Below are 11,780 nucleotides of genomic sequence, written 5' to 3'. Positions count from 1 at the left end.
CAACAAACTCATGAATTTACTTATGCAAATAACACTGCACATATAAACAGAACATACATCCGAGCTTGTACATGACTTGAAGTAGCACTCAGAAACCTGAATACTAGCATGCATCTTTGGCTACAGTGCCCAGAATGTTATTCATTATAGCTTTGTGTGTTTTGTGGGGAGGACTACATTATTATAACTACATCTCACAAATTTGTGTTTGGACAAGGCCCATATGGTTGCAGAGGGCCACTTAACAGATGGGACATCGAGACACAAGTAACAAAATTAAATTGCAATGAAGTATTTTTATGCTCAGTGGCTGGCTGGTGCAAAGCTCCAGGACCATTTCTTCTCAGGTCTCCAAGCTGAGCAAGATTCCCTTACCCTGCTGCTCTGCACAGGGAAGGCTTCCCCACTAGGACATATGGCAACAGCTTCTTGCTTGTCACACAAAGCTGGAGAAAAGAACTGGGGAAGCAGGTGGGTCCTGGAACAAATGCAGAAACATTCAGGCTCTGACTCAGTGATAAATTTAATTGCATCGGGCTGTTCCAGGCTGCGGCATCCCATCCCTAGTACCTCCTTTCCATTCACCAGCTGACACCCTATTTCTGCTCACACCATCAGTTTTGTCCACTGTGCAGCCTGACATGACTCACTGGCTGGCAAAAAGGAGGTACCTCGAGCTGCGCTGACTGACGGAGCTAGAGGTAGCAAGGGAGGAATTTTAAGAGCAGGAGCTTCAAAACTCTGTGTGAAGGAGACAGTGGGAATGATGACAGCAGTGGAAATGAAGTGTCATAGGACTGAACCCATCCTTTCCAATGTTGGTAGGTGCAGCTTTTAAACAGATTTTAAAATGAATGGCAGACAATAAAACTAGTAAGGTGTGTGGACTCTTAAGATGTCTTACGACAAAAACTTACAAAATCTTGCAAAAATAACAGAGCAACTTAAGCTCAAAAGAAAACACAAGGACTAACTTGAGAAAGCCCTCCAGGAGAACAGCAGTAGGATCAGGATTACGCACAAACACTCTTAAGAACAGAGAGGACCATCCTGAGCTAAGTAGCAATGGCCATAAGGACTCAGAAAGCTATTCAGGGCAAGCCAGTCCTGAGGGACAGAAAAAAAAAGTCTCACAGCTCTCCCTTTCTCCCTCTTAACTGTCAGCATGAAGCAACTGAAAGGAAAAAATATTTGGTAAGCATAATTTTAAATTGCATTTTTATTATATATTTCGCACCCTCTCCTACACTTCAACCTTTGCTCTTAGAAAAACCTTACTTTACTCTCTAAGCTTATCTTGGCATTAAAAGCAACTCTTAAGCAACTCTGGCAAGAAGAAAGTGCATTATTCTTTCAGAAACAATTAATCCATATAAAGAAGAGGCTTAGTCCTATCTTGTTGCACTCACCTAGGGCTAGTGGGAGTAACCCTGGGAACTGAACTCTCAAAATGGCAAGGATCAGTTTGAGAAGCTGTAACATCAGATATGAAGAAAAGTCAGGTCTCGCCTTTCAGCAAAGGAGACACAATACAAAGCCCAGAAACCTGAGAAACCTGTTAAAAGCAGTTATTTCCATGGCCTGCTGTTGCAATATAATAGGAAAGTAAACTAAGTGATTTATCAACGGTACATTTATTTGTATGCATTTAATACAAACGTTTGCTTTGTTTTTTTGTAGTTAAGGCCGTTAAACAGGTAGACTTGTCAGTTCTTTGCTATTGTTTTATAGACGGACAAGTAGATTCCTCTCCAGGTTACCACCAGCCTCTCCCATCTACCTTATGTCTCATAGCCTGGTACATACCTAACAAAGCCCAGAACGACTGCTCTTGAACTTGTAATTCAGCTTTGAAGCTCATTGCTTTTATTTCTGTTCTGAAAAAGGGCCTTTCCTCCCCAAACTTTTCAATCGCCAAAGTGACAACAATACCCCATTTGCACATGGCACTTCACTTATTACACTGTGAAATACTGTGCACTGTCTGTATTGCTTTCCCATAAACTATTTTACCAGTAGAGTTTGCTTTGAAAAGGCAACTCATTCCTAAGAGCAACTTCTTGTTGCTGAAGTCAGTTGTTTTGTCCTTGTCATGCAAGCATGAAGTTCCTTTAGTGAGAAAATTATCATTTCTAAGATCTGCACCTGAGAGCTGATATTTGCAGCAGTTGAAAAGGAAAGCGAGCTTTTCCTTGTCTGCCTTTACAAGCTCTGCTTGATTTTGTTAGCAGACAGTGTATAACTGAAACGTAAAATGGTCTGAGTGGAACAGGAGTTAATGTTCACGAGTGACACCAATGCATTTTCCTACCACAGAATGTAAGTACTTAGGTGAAAGAAAGTTGGCCCAAATCTGTTTTATGATAGAAACTGATTGCTGTCTTAAAAGCTGAGAAGCTTGTCTGCTTTCAGAACAGCTGTAGGAGTGAAACACAAGCACAAGTCAAAAATCTAAAGCCAGAAGTGTTCTGCTAAAAAAGTGAAAGGTACATTTGAGCTACTGACTGTAGAAAGGTACTTACAGGGTCACCTCCCACTACGTCAGGTTGCCCAAAGCCCCATCCAACCTGGCCTTGAACACCTCCAGGGATGGGGCATCCACAGCTTCCCTGGGCAGCCTGTGCCAGTGCCTCACTGCTCTCACAGTGAAGGATTTCTTCCTTATATCTAATCTAAATCTACCTTTTTTTAGTTTAAAGCCATTACCCCCTGTGTCCTGTCTCTACGCTCCCCCACAATTAGTCCCTCCCCAGCTTTCCTGTAGCCCCCCTCTAGGCACTGGGAGGCCTCTATAAGGTCTCCCTGGGGCCTTCTCTTCTCTAGGCCGAACAACCCCAACTCCCTCAGGCTGTCTTCGTAGGAGAAACTGACTTCATAGCAGAACTGACTAATTAGAGGTTATATTAGATTAGCAAACAGCCAATGCATGTGAAGCTTATTGTACTGGATTATTTGGAATATTCAAGCAGATGGCAAAAGACTGATTTGGAGGAAAGGTGAGACAAAGATACAAATGGCAAAATTTCGATAGCAAAATTTTTATGAAGAGTAATTCAGTTTGATTGGCATTAGCTTTTGCAGAAGTATTTTTCTCTTTGGAATTAAGTCTCAAATATTTTAGGCTAAGCAAAGCCAAGTAGGTAAAGCTAAAATAAGACTTTACTGTGGAAAAGTAATCAACTTGATATAGCTAATGCTAAAAACTGTAGGAAAAAAAAAAAAGTGTACTACAAGGAGCATTTAATAACATTGTCCCACTGCCATTTCCTATCCTCTGCCGCAGACCTTCTCTGTTTGTTCTTCATGGGTTAGTGTCATCTGGTAGGACTAGAGTACTGTAAACAACTGACTCTCTTCAATGGTCATTCAACTAAACAGAGTTTATAGGAAGTGTTTGCTGCCTCAGTGTTACACTATTCTGACAGATCAAGTAACCTCTCTAGGGCTGAGAGATGCCTTTGTGCTCATTGTTAAACAAGAACTGCGAGCACTTATGGAACCATAAAAACTTAATCGCAGAACATCAAAAGTAGTTCATGCTATGCCAAGCCACTCTCCAGGGATTATTTAAATCAACACATCCCCTCCTGCACTTTGACTGACAGCTTTTGCTGGAATTTCCTCGTGGAAGTTCTTGCTCATTACATGCAGATATTTCTAACAGCACGGAATTAAGTAAAACTGTTCCACTTATGCGATGACCAAGTTTTATAGGTTCACTACTCTGGGTACATTAGCTTCTTCGTCTCACTCTCTAACCTTCTTTTTCATGGAATCATACAAAAGATTTTTGTATTTAACTTTTGGGACTAATTGCACTATCATCATGTCAGTACAATGTGGGATGCCACCTTTCTCCAACCAATGCTTCATCTTCCCACAGGCAACACAATGTTTTCACAGAGGCAGGAAATTCTCTAAAAACATATGAAAACATATGTAATGAATTAAAAAAAAAAAAAAAAGCAGCAAGAGAGCTAGTTTTACTGCAATGCCTGTAAAAGTCCTCATCATACAATTTACAGCCAGTATCAAAGACAGGCTACATTTTCTACTGCAAAAGTTGCTTATTTTCCTGTTGCTTTCTTTCCAAGTGACATTTGCATGCTTCATTTCTGATTGCAAACTTCGGTTTTAAGCCCTGTGGGGCAGGATCCTTTTTCTTCTTGCACCTAACGTATCTGCCATGTCAGTACAAAGGGACTGTTGTTTTCTGACTGTTTTAAAGATGATTTTTTCTGACATTGTCTTCCCCAATGCACACCTTCCTAAATAGCAGAGCAAGAGCATCTTCCCAAAAGACTGCATTTCTCCAATGGAAACTTGTGAGAGATGAAATTATGTAACTTAAAGCCTTAGCTGCAAGCTGTTTATAATGATAATGTGGTTTACAGTATAGATATCATATCTTTCAAGTATGAACTCCTAAGATCCTGGGCATCATGTGAGGGAGCGTATTTTTGTATTTTCTCAGCACTGCAAGAACATGTACATTGAAAAAAGAGTGAAAATTAACAGAAAAATGTTTTATGTTATGTTTTGAAACCAACTGATATTTTATGCTGTGATATCACGAGCTTGTTTTCAGACAATTTGTTAATTGAAACCAAGATTTTCATTCAGTAGGTCAATTACTTGCTGGGAATATTTCATGAAACTCTCAGTAACACCACCTCCATGGATTTATATAGATGCACCAGAATCGTTCCTTGTGACTAGACTATGATTCAGAATTAGCTATCAGCCTTCTCTAAAGCAGCCCTTCTGCAGTTTTATGTGAGAATGTTTAGGTTAAGATTTCCAAAGATTTGTGTGTAGGTATATGTCTACTTATTAAACCAGGTACAATGAGCTTAGTCTTTATATGCATATATACATATGTATAGGCTAATGCAGACTGAGCCTAGTGGTACTGAACTCCCCTAAAGTTACTCACATGTATACACATTTGCAGGTTCAGATTTAAGGACCTGATTCAGAATTAATTGGGAGAAGGTGGGGGTTATTATTATTTTTTTTCCCTTTCTGAAAGCAACTCTCTTTCCTTTACTACAAAAACATCATGCAATTTCTTCTGAAGCTGCAGATGCTACCGCAATTGTAATTGCCTGTCACGCAGTGAAGAAATCTAATTAAAACCACTTATTTGTACCTATTAACCAGTCTCTTTAAATGCAGACAAAAGACCGTACCAGAAGCTAAAACATAAGTACAGAGTGTGGTCTTCAATTCAGTATGAGAAACACCGGATGTTTTCAGATAATTACACTTACCTCCATTTTCCAGCTACTACCAATTAGCATTAACTGTGAACTTAAATGGGTATGCAAATCACTCCACCTCGACGCTATTCCAGACTGGTTCAGGCTGTTGGCATGATATGGGACAAGGCATTTCATCTTTCACATACTTAAAATGAAATTCTCGCTACTGGTTATAGCATAGCTTACAGATAAAATACACAATAATTTTAAAAAAGAATGTTTAATAAAGTGCAAGGAATAACCAGTTTTCTCTCAAGAGACTCAGGATTCTTGAGCGGTTATAGATAAGGGCAGTATGTTCCTTTGGGAGCTCCTTCTCCACATCATTTAGAACAAAAGTAATAGTTGATTTTATAAAACCTGAACACTAACGCAACAGAAAACTGTAATATAAAAGCAGGGCAGGGTACTAAACCAGAACCATTTAATTAATACCCTGCTGCACGACATCATCTGGCAGCGTTTGCTGCGTGTCCTCACGTCAAGTCACTGAAGACTTCTCTTTGTTTCATGTCACAGAGCATTCACTGGGCAGGAGGAAGAGCTGTGCTACACACACGTTTATTACTGCTGGTGTGATTCTTTAGGGAAACTACGGCTAGCCTGAACCTACTGGAAAAGCACTTGGGATTGTAGTGTTTCAGGTTTCTGTGTGTAAGAAACAGGCCCTTAATAAACTAAAAACTGTGGCTTATAGCCATGGTAGACAGCCCTCCTTAAATCAATGGGTGGTTGTAGGAACATTTTTGGATTTTTTTGAGAACTCTTTAGGATACTGTCAACTGGAGCAGGTCCTCTGTGAGGAGACGCTAAGAGAGCTGGGACTGCTCCCCGCCTGGAGAAGAGGAGGCTCAGGGTGATCTCATCAGGGTCTGTCAATACTTGAAGGAAGGCTGCAAAGATGGACCCAGCCTCTTCCCAGTGGTGCCCAGTGCCAGGACAAGAGGCAGTGGGCACAAACTGGAGTATGGGAGGTTTCGTTTGAACACCAGGAGCCCTTCTGTGCTGGGCGGGTGTGCCCTGGCGCAGAGAGGCGGTGGGGTCTCCTCCTTGGGGACATTCAGAAGCCGCCTGGACGTGGTGCTGGGCACCCTGCTCTGGGTGGCCCTGCTGGAGCAGGGGCTGGGCCGGGGGCCTCGGGAGGTCCCTGCCCGCCTGAAGCCCTCGCTGGACACGGGAAGCCGGACGGGGGCTGACACCCAGGGGCTGTCACCCCAGACCTGACGCCCTGAGGCAGCCGCCCCGGCCCTGCGCGCTACCTGCGCGCAGCGCGCAGCCCCACCTCAGCGTCCCGCAGCCAAGGCGGGGCCGCCCTGCGCTTCACCTCACCTCACCCACCCCATCCCCAAACCATCCCCATCCCAAACCCATCCCCACAACCCCCAAACACGTCGCCACCGCCCCCTCCCCGCGGCCACCTCCCGCGCACACCTCCTCCCCTCACCCCCACCGCCGCCCCTCCCGCCTCCATCTCCCCCCTCCCCACAACCCCCTCCCGCCCAGCCGCTTCGCCCCTCCCGCGCCCCTCAGCACCGCCTCGCGATTGGGCGGGCCCTCCCGTCACTCCGCCGCGGCTCCGCTCTGCGATTGGCCGGCGGCGCCGTCAGTCTGCGGCGGGGCCGCGCTCGGCCCCTTGTTGTCAGGGCTCCGTGCGGGGCCGCGGCCGCCGTTGTTGCCGTTAGCGGCGGGGAGGGCAGCGCTGCCTCCGGCCTCCTCTCGCGGGGAGCGGGGCTCCGCCGCCGCCGCACCATGGCCACCAGCACCACGGGCTCCACGCTGCTGCAGCCCCTCAGCAACGCCGTGCGCTTGCCCGTCGACCAGGTGAGGCGGAGGGAAGCGCCCAGCCCCGCCGCTGATGCACCGGGGGGGGGCAACGCACCGAGCCCGGAGCCCCCTCATCGCCTCCCCCCCGCCCCCATCAGCCTCCCTCCCCCCCCCGGGGCACGGCTGCTGTGGGGTGAAGGGGGGTGAGCGGGATCGTAGAGTCGTTTTTTGGGGTCGGGGGGTGTGTGGGGTGACCCCCCCCCAGGAGCCACAGCCCCTGGTGGCTGGGCATTGTGTGATAGGAGGGGTCCTGGGGGTGCTTGGTAGGGCTGGGGAACGGGGGTTTGGGGTTTTTAGGGATTTTTTTGTTTTTTTTGGGGGGGCTGGGGTGGTGTGGGGTGGCTGTGGGGGGAGCGGTGTCGCCCCCCGGGATGTATGCAGGCTTATAAATGTGTGAGTAACTTGGAAGTGGCTCCTCTCTTACAGCACCGAGAAACTTCATATGAGGCATTCTTAGGGGCAAAAAAAAAATCTGTGTTAAGGTGTGAATGAATGGAGCAGGTCAGGAGGCTCCCTCACGTAGAGGGAGGTGGTGGTTCCTCTCTATGAAATGCACCTCCTGAGTGGAAAAAAGCAATCGGATGCCGAACGCAGAGCAAGGAGCACGTTTAGTGACTTCTGGGAGTGCCCAAACTATGTGCTTTTACTCTTTTCTTCCTTTTGTTCGAATGGAGGTGAGACAACCTGAGGTTAAGTACACCTACAGAAATGTCTCTTCTAGAAACCTGCCAAAAGCCGGTGAATTTGAGCCAAGCTGGTTGTGGAGGAGTGGATGTGGTGCACAGGTTGCAGTGCTGCCCGCATCCTGGGTCGGTGGCGCCACATGGCTCCGTGCCTCCGACGTGTGGACTGTGAGCCCTGCCGGGCAGGTGCCACACGTTTATTTCCTTTAAATGGGCAGCTCCATCAGGGTACCGTAAAAGAAATAATAAGAGATGACCGTATCTTTGTGGCGTGATGCTGGTGTCGTGTAATTATCTATTCATAACAGCAGCCATAAATTTAATGGCTTCGTGACGTGGTGCTGCTTCTACCCAATTTATTTGAAGTACTGCTGATATGGCATTTTGATGGTAATGAAGTTACTTTTTATCAAAGCCTGGAAAACTTCCCTGTAGTGAATGTGTTGCAACAGATGCCTCTGGAAAGGCAAGATGGTTTTGTAAAGCGCTGTGCTTGAAGCTCTGAAGCTTTGGGGGATAATCACAATGGAGGGTGGCTAACCGCATGGTTTAAAAGACTTCCTGATAAGCAGCTAAAAATATACATGTTTTGTTTTTTCCACATCAGTGGACCATAGAAAATACAGGCCCAGGTGTGTACGAAGAGCCTTGTGACCGAAGCATGGAATGAAGAGTTATAGGATTATGCAGCACTGAGGGGAATGCACCTTTAAGTGATCACAAACAAGCGAAAAACCCAACACTCAAAGTCAGATTTCTGTAACCTCTCAGCTTAAGAGTCTGTCTTGATCGTAAGCTTGTAATACAGAAAGAATGTGAAATGTGTTCAGTGTAATCAAATCAAACGTGGGGGAGAATGAGGGCAGAGAAGAGAAAGTGCTGATACTGTGTGTGTGCTCAAAGGTTATGTGTGGCATTTAGTGATACTATACACATACCAGTATGAAAATGTAGCTCTGTGTGTGAGGAAAAAGAAATAAAGAAGAAAAAGGGGCTTCTGATTAGTAAGTAGGTTGTTTCTACTACCTCATCCGAACGCAGACTGTGGAGCAGGTACTTGAAATGGGTGCTCTAGAACGATGTGCTGCAGCAGCACTTGGAACCGATGGGTATAGATGGGTGAGATTTGTTTCTCCACTTGTATGTTTTGGTTTTGACCACAAGTAGATGCTAATTATATCTGAAATGCCATGATGGTGAGGTGATCTACAATTAAGCCGTTACTTTCTGTAATTATCCTGCTCTAAAGTTTTACTGAAGGCAGAGGTGTGTAACTCTGGGAGCCAAATCCAGATAGCATGTGTCAGTGCTTCTCTGCTGCCCGGGTATTCAAACAAACGGACCGAGAAGCTCGCCTTTTTGGCAGTGAACGTAAGTGGAAACTTCAGTGAAAGGTGAAGCTTCTATCTCTAATTTCAATCTAATCAATCAGATTGGAATTCGTGTGGTGAGCATGAGGAATCAGTTACTTTTGGACTTCGTGTTTGGTGGAGCTGGAGGCACAGACCTGAGCCTTGTTACATGCTGGTTAGGGACCACTGTGGAAGATGCAGAGTGACAGCTCCACCAGAGCCCTTTGACATGCTTGTAAGAAGAAGAATCTCCTCTGTGCTCAGCTGTGTTGCCAGATAAAAGCTTTGTTTCTTTAAGATTGCTCTTCCTCGACTTTTCCTCTTGGTAGTGGAGTACCAGTTAGCTACTGGAATGGAGACAAACTCGTTTTCCTCTTCTGTGTGTATCCCCCAACAAGGTGTTACGCGATAACTTGCCCCTACCGTAACCCTTCCTTTAGCTGTTCTCTTGCACCAAGGTAACTGAAATGTCTGCTTGGAAAAGCTAATGCAATCCTCATGGGCTGCTTCGTTCATTGAAGAGGTTTTTTTTTTCTTATTACTTCCAGTCCTTTGTAGCTAGGGAAGATGGTTGGTATGAGCAGCAACCTAGAACAGTCTCTGTAGGTTTGGGAAGGCAAACTTGCCTACTTTTTTTGGATTTTGTCATAGCAAAAAGTTTTTTGCACTCCATAGGGGTGAAAAGCCTAATCTAAGAACTGTCTCTTCACTTCTTGGAGCATCTAAGTTTGCTGCTCTTCGAAGGAAGCGTCCTGTTGATGACAACTGTCTTCTTTGGTCCTTAAAGTTAATGAAGAGTGAACGTACATAATTGTACCGCTGTTCTCCTTCCCTCTTGTTGGAGGAGAGAGGGAATAAAAGTAATGTCCTTCCCACCCCTTACAGATAAAGAAGTGTGGCGAGAATTACCATGAAAGCGTGGCTGCGTGAGGATTGTATGTTGCATAATGCATCAGGGTTGCAACTCTAAGTGTTTTATTACTGTCTTGTTTCTCACCTGTGCCTCTAGTTTTCCTGGCTATACTCCTGTCATGTTTGTGTGTCTGCCACGTTTTTCTTTCTCCAAGGTGAAGCCTTGACAGGATAGCGTGCTGGGCTGTGGTCCACTTCTACTTCTGGCACTGTCTTGCTGAGTATGTGTTGGCAAATAGCTTCTATTGCTGATGTATCAGCTCATCTGCCATTAAATTGGAGGCATTTAAATTTGTTCTGAAATGAGAATGGTCCTAGGAGAGCAGAGCTTTCTTCTTGGCTTTGGGTCTCCTCAGGGTAAGTCAAGTTCAGAGCATAATCTCTGCTTTCGCTGCTCCCACCAGAGGGAGCAAAAAATTTTTCTTGTCTGAAAATTGGCAAAAATTAGTTGAAATATTCCTGCGGTTCATTTGCCATAGAAACAGCCAACTGTTATAAAGGAGTAGCTGGCAGGGGAGGTGGGAGGTCGGTTACCACAATACGTGAGCCTCAGCTGTCGGCGTGGTTGTCTGAGAGATTGATCTTGAGATTTGGAGTTATGGGCTGGGGAACTGGATCAGCTAACTGTAGTGATCGTCTTCCAGATAAGAAAAGAAAGAGCGCAGCCGCAGCTACTGCGTGGAGAGTGTAGCCATAGTGTAACTACGTGAAGATACGTGGATTGAATAAAATGTCGTGTGTGGTTATACGCTTCACGTAGGAAATAAAGATAAGCAACATTTTCCAGCAGAAGTCACCAAATTTCCTTGCTATTTCTATACTTGTTTTTTCCCCCCACACTAATTTTAGCTTTTATTTGAATAATTTGCTTATTTATGTAGAATAGATGGAATTTTCTACATGAGTGCCACCAACATTCACAGAATCTAGTCTGACTTTTTTTTTTTTAAGAAGAATAGGCATGGAAAGCTATGTGAACCATATAAACTTCCTTACTTCAGAGATTGCAGGCAAGCCTGCTGCATCTTTGCATCACTTGCAGCGTGCATTTCCCCGTGCAGATGATTTGCCCGAGTTCCTTTCAGCGTGCCCTGAATGCTTGGCGTGCAAGTGGTGAGCACTGACGTGCGTTGAGCCTTCACCTTTCTCCTTGCTCTCGTCAAGGAGAGTAGGCAAGATCTTATGCATGTATGAAGGGAAAAAAAATATGTTTGGCAAGATGTATCTGTTTTTTTTTGACTTTATTTGGATGCTTCGGAGATGAGCCGCAGCTGGAGCTTGTGTAGGAGACCAGGCTTGGAGCTGGTATCGGGAATCATTTTGCTTAGCAGCAGCATGCGCCTGGTTTGCCTGCAGGAAGCATCTGGACACACATCTCCTGTTATTTTCCAAAGTTTTAGGCATTTGTGATGCCTTAGTCTCCCTTGTTTTCTACCCGGGCAACCTAACGTAGCCTCCTGAGGGCTGAAATGCCTTAGTCTAATGAAAGCCTTTTTGTTCAAATACAGAGGAGAAATTAAAAAGTTTGTCTAGCCATCCAGAATTTGTGTTAGACCTCGTATTTGTGTTAAGAATTACATCCTGTGTGTGGCTGTGAAATATGAAGCAACGTATTGATTTCCCCCCACCCCGATGTAACCCAGGAAACTTATGAGTAATGGAAGTGAGTAAGAGTAGTATTGATGGGCGTGTAAAATCCAAACACCGCAGATGAGGGAGCGGCAGGATGAGAAACCTGTGCCCCT

The 11,780-nt window shown here is 45.2% G+C and overlaps 1 protein-coding gene across 1 annotated transcript in view; it reads left to right on the top strand.

The window, feature by feature from the left end:
- Positions 1–6,866: 6,866 nt before the first annotated feature.
- MBOAT2 (membrane bound glycerophospholipid O-acyltransferase 2) overlaps positions 6,867–11,780 on the top strand; it is a 92,581-nt gene continuing 87,667 nt past the window's right edge. Inside the window, exon 1 of the mRNA XM_080585973.1 lies at positions 6,867–7,085. Coding sequence (XP_080442099.1) covers positions 7,014–7,085 — 72 coding nt within the window. The 5' untranslated portion in view covers positions 6,867–7,013. The remainder of the gene's footprint in view (positions 7,086–11,780) is intronic.

Source organism: Anser brachyrhynchus, assembly GCF_964034855.1.
Source record: "Anser brachyrhynchus genome assembly, chromosome: 3".
Lineage (NCBI taxonomy): Eukaryota > Metazoa > Chordata > Aves > Anseriformes > Anatidae > Anser > Anser brachyrhynchus.
Note: the sequence above shows the minus strand (reverse complement) of the source record. Positions and strands in the feature narration are given on the sequence as shown.